The 13,519-nt window shown below is 35.4% G+C and overlaps 1 protein-coding gene across 2 annotated transcripts in view; it reads right to left on the bottom strand.

Annotated features, from left to right (window-relative positions):
* Positions 1–10,676: 10,676 nt before the first annotated feature.
* RPGRIP1L (RPGRIP1 like) overlaps positions 10,677–13,519 on the bottom strand; it is an 89,832-nt gene continuing 86,989 nt past the window's right edge. For both annotated transcript variants that reach the window (XM_057712750.1, XM_057712751.1), the window contains one exon: positions 10,677–12,569. In XM_057712750.1, the coding sequence (XP_057568733.1) occupies positions 12,457–12,569 (113 nt within the window). In that variant the 3' untranslated portion in view covers positions 10,677–12,456. The remainder of the gene's footprint in view (positions 12,570–13,519) is intronic.

Raw genomic sequence — 13,519 nt, 5'->3', positions numbered from 1 at the left:
GAGTAGTCTACTTTTCTCCATTAATTTACTAAGCCACATTGCGTTTCTGGAATAAACACCTCTTGATCATGGTGTATTTTATATATATTTAAATGTGGTGGTCAATTCTATTTGGTAACATTTTACTTGGGATTTTTGCTTCAATATTCATAAGTGAGATTAGTCTCTAGTTTTCTTTTGAGTATGTGTGTGCAGTATTTATTTGGTTTACAAAACAGCAATAAATTCACTCTTTAAAAGATTACGGAAATTTTCATTCTTTTATTATCTCTGAAACAATGTGAATAGCACTAAGATTATCTAGTCTTTGAAGGCCTATTAGAATTCACCTGTAAAAACCTTCCGGGCCTAGTGCTTTTTTGGGATTAACTGTTTAATAACCGTATTTCTTCTATGGAAATTGATCTTTAAACTTTCTATTTCTACTAGGGTTAATTTTGGTAAACTGTATTCTCTAGAAAGTCATCCACTTCATCTAGGTTTTCAAGTGTATTTGCATAGAATTGTGCAACTTAGATTCCTGACATTTTATCAGTAGAATAGCCACTGATTCAATAATCTCCAGCTGTCATGTTTTAATCTGTACTTGTGCTTTCTCTCTTTTATAATGATTAGATTTATTTTGTTGAGTTTTTTTCAAGGAAAGATCTTTTTATTTATTAGTTCTACTATTTGGTTTTAAACTCAATTATTTCTGCTTTTATCTTTGCTATTTCCTTCTCTCTAATTTCTAGATTTCCTTTTTGTTCTTTTTCCAATTTTTGAGATAGACATTTAATTCATTTACTGTTACACTTTCATTTTGGTTCTAATAAATATTTAATGTATGCATTCTCTTTTTACCTTTGCTTTGGTCATATCTCAAAGACTAATATATAGTGTTTTGTAATCATTATTTACAAAATAAATTGTTCAACTTCTTTGTTTAGAAAATTGTTTGAAAATTTAAAATTTTCCAGATGGAAAAGACCTCATGCGTTTTGATTTTATTTACTTTCAGTCTTATTGCATTGTGATAACATAATGTTGGTTTGCATTATTTTTACTTAAAATAACTTATTGGTGTTTTCTTGGTGACCTTGCATATGATCAATTTTCATAAATGCTCCATGTGCATTTGAAAAGAAGAAATATTCTATTTAATAAGGGTGAAGAGTTCAATATATACTCATAAGATCTACCTTGGCATTATGTTGTTTTGATTTTCTATATATTTATTTAGCCTACTTGCTTCGTCTTGAACTAAGAATGGATCTTACACGTCTCTTCTAAATGTATTTCTGTGTGTTTCTCTTCTATATTCTGTATGAAGGTTGCTACTATGTTATTTGATGCATTGTTATTAGTAACTTTTATATCTTCACTGTGAATTATGGCCTTTAGTTTTATAAACTGGCCTTTGTCTCATTAAGCCCTATTCCCGCCATGGATTTCATGTTGTCAAGTTCACAATCCCTGATTTCTTTATATGCATTTGCCTGGTTATAATTTTACCTACCCTTTTAATTTTATTACACTTTGTTTCAGGAGTGTCTCTTACAATATAGAGTTGAATCTGCCTTGAAGGACAATCTGAAAATCTTTTCTCAGAAGTTAGTTAAGACCATTTACATTCATTATTACAACTTAAATACTTGATGTTAGTCTGTCCTATTGTTTTATGCTATATTTACTATGTGGTTTTTATTCTCTGGTGTGTTTTTGTTTTTGTTTGTGTGTGTGCATTTGTTTTTTTGTTGTTTTTTTGCTTTTTAGTTTTAAAAAATGTTGGCGATTAGAATGATTTGTGTTTTTTTGTTTTAGTAATTGTCTTTCCACTAGTCTTTATATAATGCCCATTTTTTTTTTTTTTTTTTTTAGGCTTCTACTATCTGATTTGTCTGCTTTAAATGATATCTTTGAATCTCACCTATAATCTATGTGAAACCAAAATTAATTTATTCTACTTTCCCATTTCTTTTTCCCCTTTCCCCCTCTTAAAAAAATGGTGTTATATCTACTTTGTCAGTGCGCATAATTATTTGCTACATACTATTCTTCCATCTGTCTCCAACTTTGGTTGGTCTAAGATCTATAGTTAAATACGGTCAGTGCTAGCAAAGGAAACTATAAGCAAGACAAAAAGACAACCCTCAGAATGGGAGACAATGTTTGCAAACCAATCAACAGACAAAGCATTAATCTCTGAAATATATAAACAGTTCATCCAGCTCAATATCAAAAAAAACAAGCAACCCAATCAAAAAATGGGCAGAAGACCTAAACAGGCATTTCTCCAAAGACGACATACAGATGGCCAAGAGGCACATGGAAAGCTGCTCACCATCACTAATTATTAGAGAAATGCAAATCAAAACTACAATGAGGTATCACCTCATACTGGTTAGAATGGGCATCATCAGAAAATCGACAAACAGTAAATACTGGAGAGGGTGTGGAGAAAAGGGAATGCTCTTGCACTGCTGGTGGGAATGTAAATTGATACAGCCACTATGGAGGGTCCTTGCAAAACTAAAAATAGAACTACCATATGACCCAGCAATCCCACTGCTGGGCATATACCCAGAGAACACCATAATTCAAAGAGACACATGCACTCCAATGTTCACTGCAGCACTATTTACAATAGCCAGGACATGGAAGCAACCTAAACGTCCATCAACAGATGAATGGATAAAAAAGATGGGGTACATATATACAATGGAATATTACTTGGCTGTAAAAAGCAATGAAATTGGGACATTTGTAGAGACATGGATGGACCTAGAGACTGTCATACAGAGTGAAGTGAGTCAGAAAGAGAAAAACAAATATCGTATATTAACACATATATGTGGACTATAGAAAAATGGTACAAATCAACTGGTTTGCAAGGCAGAAATAGAGACCCAGATATAGAGAACAAACATATGGACACCAAGTGGGGAAAGCTGGGAGGGTTGGGGGGGAATGAATTGGGAGATTGGGATACCAAATAGTACACTCTAAATATATGCAGTTTATTCTATGTTAACTGTATCTCAATAAAAGTTCTTAAGATAAATAAATAAATGAATAAACACAGTCAGTGCTTACCACCAGTCTTTTAAACAGTTTCCTCATTCATCTCTTAGTTGGACAAAGGTGGTCTTCCAGTAGATTCCTCAGGAAGGACTCATTAGTACAATACTCCCTGAATTCTTATCTAAAATTGTTTTTTCTATAAGCAAAACATGAAAAGATGTTCAAGATCATTAGTCACTAGGGAAATACAAATCAAAACCATAATGAGATACCACCTCACACTCACAAGAATGACTATTAAGAATTTGATATTTTAAATCTTTGCAAGTGTTGCAAGGATGTGGAGAAATTGGAACCCTTGAACATTGCTAGTGGGAATGTAAGACAGTTCAATTGTTGTGGAAAGCAGTTTGTCAGTTCCTCAAGAAGTTACATAGAATTGTCATATGACCCAGCAATTGCACTTCTAGATTTATATGCCAAAGAGTTGACAACAGATACTCAAATACTTGTACCAAAATGTTCATAGCACTTGGTCACTTAACCAAAAGGTAGAAACAACGCAAATGTCCATCAATGGATAAATGGACAAATTGTGGTTATTAATACATTGGAATATTATTCAGCCTCAAAGAAGGAATGAATTACTAATACATGCTACAACGCAGATGAACCTCAACAGCACTATGCTAAGTGAAAGAAGCCAGACAGAAAAGGTCACGTGTTGTATAATCCATTTATATGAAATATCCAGAATAGATAAATCCATAGAAACAGGAACAGTAGGGGTTGCCAGGGGCTGGGGAGAGGGTAATAGGGTATATATGCAGGGTTTTATATTGATGGAAGTGTTTTGAAACCAGGTAGAGGTGGCGGTTGCACGACATTGTGAATGTATTAAATGCCATTGAATTGTTCACTTTAAAATAGTTAATTTTATGTTATATGAATTTCAGTATGATAAAAATTGGCTTTCTATAGCCTTGATATTTGAAGGATAGCTGAGCTGGATTTAAAAAATCCATGGTTCACACTTTGTCTGAGTTTTCTGATGAGTATTTCACTACTGACTTGCTTTGTGAGTTCCTCTCGCAAAATCTAATGCTAACCAGATTTTTTCTTTATAAAAGACTTTTTTTTTTTTTGGCCTGGAGGACCAGAGGATATTTCTTCCTTAACTTTAATCCCTCCTTGTTTTATTAGGATATGTTTCAGAGTTGACTGTTTTGAAGCAATTTTCATACATGGTGGACCCTTTCAATACATAGATTCAGGTCTTCTTTTCTTTCAGGAAAGCTTACTTATGTTTGCCTGCCTATATTGTAGCTATCATTTTCTCACTGATTCTACCTATTTCTTTAATTTCATTTTCTTGGCTGCTTTCATTTCTATCCACTGTCATCCTTAGCCTATTTTCAGTCATATTTATTTTCTCTTAGGTACCTTATAATTTAGTCATTTCAAGGTTAATTTTTTTTCTTTATTTCCTAACATCAGTTCCTATTTTATAAGTTACAGTTTGTCCAGTTTGTTTTTAAATTCCTGATCTGTTTTTTGTTTCCCTATCTGCAATTGCTTTTTAAATTATATTTAATTCATGTTGGAATACTGTATTACATTTTCTTTTGAATCAGGGCTGGTTTTCTTTATTTCTTGTGGAGTTTTGTATCTACTGAAACATTTTTCTCAGACTTAAAAAAGTTGAAATATAACATAAATTCAGAAAGTAAATAGCCGATAACCATGATTCACCTTTTCCCCCACCATCTTAATCCACTGTCATTAAGAATCTATCACATGCTAGGGTTTATCACAACACTGCTTATTATAAATCATGTCATCCTTTTTGCCATTTGATTAGTGAGTGACCCAGTTTCAGAGTCCCATCCTGATGTTCCACTTTCTGGGGCCATTCCTGGCATCTACCCTTAGCTTGGGTTCCCCCAAAGCAGGGTCTGAAATAAGGGCTTGCATCCAGGTACTTTTTTTGGGAAATGATCCCAGAGAGAGGAGGGAGGGCCTGGGAGGAGTAAAATAGAAGGAAAAGCCAGTGCAAAATTGTATCATCAAGTTGTTCACCTCTGTGAGAGATGGGGATTATTCTTGCTGGAACCCTATAGAATGCACCTCAGGGTTTCCCATCAGAAGGATGAAAAGGGGGAGTATTTATCCACTGGCTCCTGACTCCCATTGGTCAAGAATTCCCCTGGGGAGTTAAATTCCTTGGTTGTGAATAAAAGATGGGGAAAGAGAACATGAGGTAGGGCCCCCAAAGTATTTCATACTATTTTCTAATGGCTTCCACTGTTTCTGTTAAGAAGTTGGCTCTCAGTCTTAGTGTTGTCTTTTGTCACTGACTTTTAATGTTTTCTCTTTATTTTTGGTTTTCAACAGTTTTTCTATGATGTGCTTCAAGTAAATTTGTTTATTCAGCTTGAGCATACAGGATTAATTCATTCTAATAACTGTGTCTTATGTGTAGTCTGCAAAATTCTTAGCCATTATCTGTTGGAGTATTGATTCTAACTCTTTTTCCTCTATGGGACTTCATTTATGTGTACAGGCCCACTCAGATTTTTTTTTTACTGTGCTTTGCAGATTTTCTTTTTTTAAACAAATTGAAGGTTTGTGGTAACCCTATACTAAGCAAGTTTATCAGTGCCATTTTCCCAACAGCATTTTCCCACTTCATGTCTGTGTCACATTTTGGTAATTCTCATATTTCAAGCTTTTTCATTATTATTATATTTGTTATGGTGATCTCTGATCAGTGATCTTTGTTGTTACTACTGCAAAAAAGATTATGGCTCACCGAAAGCTCAATGATAGTTAGCAGTTTTTAGTAAAAAAGTATTCTAAAATTAAGGTATGTACATTATTTTTTTTAGACATAATGCTGTTGCACACTAAGTAGATTACAGTATACTGTAAACATAACTTTTATATGCATTGGGAAAGAAAAAAAATTTGTGTGACTCACTTTATTGCAATATTCACTTTATTGCGATGGTCTGGAACCAAACTTGCAATATCTCCAAGGTGTGATGGTCTGGAACCAAACTTGCAATATCTCCAAGGTGTGCCTATGTAACTTTCCATACAATCACATGTCTATTAACTGCCTCCTCTTTTTTTCTTCAGTATTTTCCATTTTTTCTTTCAATGCATCCAAATTGATATTTTCTTCTTCCTTTTTTTTTTTTTAACACAGTTTCTTTTCTTCAGTTGGGTCTGATTTGCTGTTGGATACCCACCTAATGAATTCTTAGTTCATAGATGATGATTCTATTATCTGAATTACTTATGGGTGTTTCACTTGTCTGTTGTCTTAGTCTTTATTCATGTGCTCTTGTCTCCTTATGTGCCTAGTTAATTTTATATGCATATAAAGCACTGTATGTAAGAAAAGTAGAAATAATTTGCGCTTGGGGGATTTACTGGGGCTCCTAGTCTTCAGTGGACCCTAAATTACAAGTTTTTATTCTTCAAAGCCCTGTGAGTCTGTTGGAAGCTCTATTCAGCTTCTGAGCCTCCTACTCATGCTTTTAGATTGGCAGCTGCATCTAGGAGAAAAACAGCCTTCCTGACTGGTTCACCTTCTGGGCTTTCCTCTGTTCCCAGATCTTGAGCATGTAATTTCTTACAGCCTAGGTAAAATGAGCTTTCGAAGTTGTTCTTAACAGGGTGATCCAAACTATCAAATTTACCATTACTGGGGTAGAATTCCATCCTGCTGAAAAGTTTTCTCATTTTGTTCTCTTATGGAATATAGATGCAGGATTTTATTTTAAATTAAAAGTTGTTTTGGATTTCCCTGGACCAGCCAGGGCAGATAATCATATAGGTTGGGGTGGGGTTTGGGTGGCTCATAAGATTTCTTAGCTCAAGAGTGTCCTCTTCTGTTGTTACGGTTAAGTGCAGTTTTGAAAAGAAATGACCTATTGACATTGGTACCATTTAATACTATCTTCTTTCTCTGGGATCCACAATTTCAGCTCGTTCCTTCTTTATTTTACCACTATGCCTCCAAGGAGACCTCTCTCTTCCAAAATTTCCTTTTCTTCCAGAAGGGGTGTCTTTCCAAGGCTGCTACCTCTGGTCCTCTGCATTTCCAAGCCCCTTCCATTCACTTCCCCAGTAGCCAATACTTTGAGCCACCCAGGCCTCAGACCTGTTCTCAGTATTTCCTCACTTAGGGTGGACCATCTCCTGGGAGAGCCTTAGTTGATATTATCTGTGCTCTGCCACCACTAGAATCTTGTCACAGGCTCCTCTCTTAAGCTTAACCTTTGCCTTTCTCACCCTCTGGTGTGGGCTTCTGAGCTGATGTTTATTTTCCCCACTTACACATAAAGTGAAGTTTGTAGACATTTCTGTCTTTTAGTTATGTTGTAGGAGTGGGTTATCTCTTGTCCTATTAGAATCCCAAACAATAATAACACATATTTTTAACTTTTAGATAAAATTATTTTTTAGCTAGACTTTTACTACTGATTTCTAATTTCATTACATTTTGCCTCAAGAAACAAATTATAAGATTTTGATTCTTTGCAAACTGAGACTTCCTTTGTGGCTGAGTACATGGTTAATTTTTCTTTGAATGTTCTACATGCATTCTGTATCCATTTGAGTTTAGTAATTATACTAAGCAAATCTTCTAGACTTTTTCTTATTTTTTGATATGTCACTCTCTGAGAATTAAACTATTAAAATACATGTAGTCACTATAGTTCTGTCAGTTGTTGCTTCATGAATTTTGAGGCTATATTGTGAGAGATATATACACACACACACACACACATATTCGAGTTCACTACATCTTTGACCTATTGTTCCTTTACCAGTATAAAATGTTTCTTTGTCCCTTGTTTTCCACCCTGGATTCGATTTTGTCTGATACTGAAACTGTCACCCTATCTTAATGTTTACGTATTTATTATTTAATACATCTATCTCTTGTTTTATAGCTTGTCTTTCCTTTCTTGGTTAGAAGTCTTCTCAACCTCTAGGTTGTATTGTAGTCTCTTAAGTTTTCTTCCAAAATTTGTCTCATTTTCCCTATTGTTAATGATAATGTGTAAACTATGACAAAATACATTTATAGAAAACATAGCTTGATTTCAATCACACGTTTCTTTAAACTTTCTTTAAAAACTCCTTAAGCTTCAGCTTCTTACCAGTGATTCCTGAGAGCTTTCTGAGTTTCAGCCTCTGTTACTTCACTGTAAAAAGGTACAAGAAGCAAAGACACAAAAATTAGCTTGTTGTTTCCTTAGTTTCATAATGGCTGACTAAGAGTGCCCCTGTCATTGGGAAGGTCGTTGAAACTGTCATAGATGCTGGTATCTAAAGAAGTGATTACAGCACTAAGAAAAGGAGGAAAAAAATGTGCTTTACTAATAAGTAAATATGAGTAGGGGCGATAGACAGGTGGGAGGAGATGTCGCAGCTGAATACAGGTGTGAAGACAATAGAGGTCAAGTATAAAGATCAAGATGTACATCTGATTTAAAAAGAAAACTGATATCGTTCAATGAACAGAAAGGTGATGCTGTTATGGGGATGAGAAAGGCGAATCTCAATAAAGAGTGAGAGAGGGCAACAAACAGAGAAAAAGCCCAAAGGCATCTACCACAGAAAAGAGGTCACGTTCTAAGTCTGAGGGAACAAGATTTTACTGCAGAAAAACTGAAGGAGAAACATGGTTTAAATATATTAGTCAATGTTATACGGAAAACGAAAGGGCAAGAACAAAAGGTGTGGTGATCCCAGGAACACGGACCCAATTTCCCAGCAGGTCAGACTGTAAGGTGCAGTCCACTGGTGGTACTTTGAAATGGAAGTGAAGGTTCTATCTTGCAAGATAAAAGAGATTAGGTTGAGGAGATGTTTTCTAATTCTGTATTTTCAGTTTTTAAAACACTTGTTTCTATAGCGTTGATATTTTTTAGCCTTCTGGTTGACCTGCAGGTTGTTTTTATTCTGAACAAAGGGGATGTGGAGCTGCGTTTGCTCCCATTCGTGGATCTAATCAGGCATGTTGCCCAATCTATAATAAATCATGGGTTTAGTTTTTCTTTGTTAAGGTAGTCAGAGGCCTTCAGGCACGAGTGACTTATTAAAATGTACTCTCATAGTTGGGGATAAATGATCATCTGGTATTGTCAATCACTCAATAATGTTATATCCCCAAAGCTCTCCCTTGGCTGTTTTGTACTACCCAAAGATGACATTTTATTCCTATATTTGTTCACAGACATGATTCACATTTTGCTATCTAGAGCATAAGGAAATCATTCTAAGTTCAGTAATAGTGCCAATTTGACTAAAAAAAAAGTTATTTTCCATATCCACAAAAATGTTAATCAGATTCTTGTTAGAACATGTGTAAGAAGTGGTTCTCATTGTCACAGCTCTTGATGTCAGATTACTAAAATAATTCATGTTTTGTGTGGGAACATGGGTGCACGCAGAGCCTCCCCAGTCACATGAACGCTCTCAGCCCACACTTCCTCATAATGCACAGAAATTATTTGTGTTTTGTGGTAACGAGTGAATGGCAGGAACAGCAGAATTTCAACGTGGCTGTTCTTTATGTGATTAAATATATTCTCTATTTATTCTTTAAAAAGACTAATTTAAGTTAAACAGCAATAAACCATGATAATTTAGAAAACATGCTGAAACTGAGAGTGAAGAGAAATGTTCTCTACGTAAACCACACTGTAAACCATAAAACTTATTTTTGTCAACTGCTTCTCATGACAGTGGCTAGGAATTTGACATTTCTACTACGGTAGGCAAAAAAACATGTAAAATACACTCTCCCACATACCACATCACATCTCTATTTATATTTCCAAACTAAAAGCATTTCAGCTCCCCAAAGTGCTGAGTGTACTGCGTATGTTTACAGTAAGAGCTGTAAGTTCACGCAAACCTTACCTTAAACTGGTGTATTTGTGTGCCTGCCCCCCCCCCCCCACCCCCACCCAAAGCCATACTGGGGCGGGCTTAGCTCACCAAGAGAAAAACATTACTCTTGATCCTAAAAGGTGGGGGACTTTTCAATGAACTCTGGTCAACACAAAACAAAAAACTATTCTTGGGCAGATTATGACGCCCATTTGAAGAATCCAAGATCACTTATCCACTTCAAATGTGTCAGCAGCTGTTCAACTACTTACGAAAATGAGTTTTGTGAAAATTCATGTAGTTGGAGGCCAAGTATTCTAAAACTAGAGAAGGAATCTTAAATAATGTTATGGTACACATGACAGTGACAGAAACATGGCTAATTCTCTAACGTCAGCTGAGGTATACATGCTATACAGTTGACTAGATCTCAGAAGATTTATAGTAAAAATTTCCCCTTTCCACTTAAAAATCATAAGAAGTCAGCACAATCCAGTCTTCTCCCTGCAGAAAGGGTATTTAGTTTGGGATGTAATGTTTTACAACAATAATACAAACCTCCTGGGAGAATACCACAATAAATGTCTCAAAAACCACTCAGTTTATCCCAGGGTATAATCCGGCTGTTTTAAATTACTGCAGGGAATATTACGGGCCTTAATGACACTGTAACTGCTTAAAGCCAAAGAAAGCTAGAAAGAGAGGCCAAAAAGATGAGCTCAGAGCCAGCTGAAGTGACAACAAACATGTGGCTGTTTACTAGGATTGGAGAGGTTTAGTCTGCAGATGTTTGTGGTCTCTAGAAGGTTCCAGAGGAATGAGTTGTTATGAAGATTTGCAGAGTTTGATGAGAGCAAGATTCTTCTTGGAGATGGCAGGCCCCAGACAGGGAGGCCCAATGGTAGAGACAGAATTTATAGATTTCTGTGGTCAGATCATACTCTACTGGTTCCACAATGTACATCAACAAATTAATATTGTACGGATGTCATTTCAAAGCCTCCTAAAGACGAGAGTCATTATTGAAGCCATTAGAGCACAGATGGTTCAAACTATATGCAGATATTCATACTTGCATTTTTGCATTATAGCTGCTTTTTTTTTTTCTGTTGAACTGTAATGAATTGTCTCATAATCTATTCCATCTTCTGCCATTAGCAGGCTTTGAATGTTCACAAATAGGAGCAAAGAACTCATTTTCCAGAGCTTTAATCACACAAAGAGGGAATGCCTAATTCTCTAAATGAAATGGTCTGTGATCACTGAAGCAGAGATTTAATATATCACGGCAAATTAGGTAGATTTTAATAAATTACTTATCTCCCTGAATACTTTACATATGCTTAAGAAGGAACATAGCCTGTTTGCAAACAGTGAAAACCCACAGCCTATAAAAATCCTTTGAAGAAAATGACAAATAAAAAAGTAAATTAAAAAATGAAATGCATTATATCCTAGACCTCTAGAGACAATTCCTTTGCAGCATTGATTCACAGCTCCATTAAAAATATCAATTAAATCCTTCAGTGAGATTGAGTAAAAGCTAGAAAATTAACTTTCTGAGCTGCTTTTCGAGGATCTGGTTATCCAGATACACCCTAGCATTGTACAAGCTTGATGTAAATTTAAAAAAGATAAAAAGATACTCCTTTCAGGTCTAACTAAGCATAGCAGAATTTGATCCACATTTTTAATATTTTCTTTCTATGTCATAAGCTAAGTTTTCAAAGTGTAAGTTTCATGTGTGTGTGTATATACATATATGTATATATGTGTATAAATATCTATCTCTGCTTTACGTACACACATCCCTGGATCCCATATTACCATTATAAATACACGAAAACAATACAAATAAGAAGAACTGCAATTTTTAAGAAAGAAAAACAAAAAAAACTTGCAGTAATTTAATAAGTTGGTGCCAAGTCTCATTCTTTATATTTAATTGATAGAAACGGCATGCATCAAAGAAGATGCATACTGAGCTTTAATGTGCATAAAATGGATATTAGCATTTTAAAGAGGAAGATTAACACATTAATCCAAGTAATTTTCATATATTGCTCCTAATAAAATCTTCACAGTATAAAACTCTTAATGAGGCTAATCACAGGCATTCCATTTAGTGGGACAATTAGGGATAACATAAAAGTATTTCTTTTTCACAGGTTTTCTAAGATTTATGCTTTTTGCTTATTAAAAATAAAAATGGGAGTTGCATTTCAGTTCTTCATAAGAAAATGTTGAAAATGCAAATAGATTTTCTCATGTTATCATGTAGGTATAAATTATTGAGAAGGTGCTGCCCACGGTGGAGAACTTAAGTCCTGGGGGGTGGCAGTCACGGGAAGGAGGTAATAGAAAAATAAACAAATGAAAAAGTATACAAAACCTGAACACTTCAAACCCAGGTCTCCCCCCTCCCAGCTTCCCATAAATTATAGATTATATACGCCAGAGTAATTATGAAAATCTCATCTAAGCACTTTCATGTGAGCATTTACTCAGGAGTAGGAGATGCCTCTGGAGCAGTTTCTTTCAAGCCTCCAAGTCATCTCTGTATTGCTCGTAGACAGACCGTAGGGCATGGAGTGCTTCAACTGTTACCCTCAGCTTGCCAATACCTCCACCATCTGCTCGAGCATCTAAAACTAGGGAGAAAATAGCAGAAAAGTGTTAATATCGATAATTCAACAGATTTTTCTTCAGAGAGCCTAGCTGAAACAGTAGTTGAAGAGATAAACAGCTCTATAAAAGTCCAAAGTTCACGGGTATCTCAGAAATCTGAAAACTAAAGGTTGTCATGTGGCTGTGAATGTATATATACATTTCTGATGTATTGCACAGATATACACATATTGCCTGTAGAGCTAAAACTAATGATCTAATCCTGAAGTTTACCCAGTAGAAAGGCTATAGGATAATGATTCCCACAGACTCAGAATTTCTTAGTAAGACATAAAAAGTCTAAAAGGGATCAAGATATGACAGTGAAGAATTTGTTCTAACATACAGTGTTAACAAATACCAGAATGGCAACCTACTGTAAAGAAGTTACGTGATCATAATTTGCAATGGTTATTTATCTTTCTAAGGAAAACATTCCATTTAAAATAGATTACATGTGAAATGAGAAAAAGTTAAAATGGCGGGTCCAGAATCTTAAGGTCTATGGATTTGCTTTGAGGGTCTGTGAACCGATGTTGTACGAAAGTAGATGTAAAATTGTGCGTGTCTGTGGGCTTTTGGGGAAGGAGGCACAGCTTTTAGTGGTGAACCAAAGGTAGAGTGTTGACGATTCTCTGAGCTCAGTGGTGGGGGCCAAATGGGATGTTGATTCAGACCCCCATCCCTTGTGAACAGTGATACTTACTAGTGACTCAAGGCCAGAATTTTGGACTTTGTAAGTCTGACAGCACTTATGAGTTTATATAGTTTCCTTTTATTTTCCTTGTGGTTTTCCTTGAACTTTTAATATGTGTGTGTGTTTAATTCCAAGAAAATTTGTAAGGAAATCTTCAAATTAAACTTAGTACAAAGACTTAGGTGGAGAAATGAGCAGGCAGGGAGACTGCAGGGGCACGAGTGGTCCCCAGTGCAC

The sequence above is a fragment of the Hippopotamus amphibius genome, chromosome 16, assembly GCF_030028045.1.
Source record: "Hippopotamus amphibius kiboko isolate mHipAmp2 chromosome 16, mHipAmp2.hap2, whole genome shotgun sequence".
Lineage (NCBI taxonomy): Eukaryota > Metazoa > Chordata > Mammalia > Artiodactyla > Hippopotamidae > Hippopotamus > Hippopotamus amphibius.
Note: the sequence above shows the minus strand (reverse complement) of the source record. Positions and strands in the feature narration are given on the sequence as shown.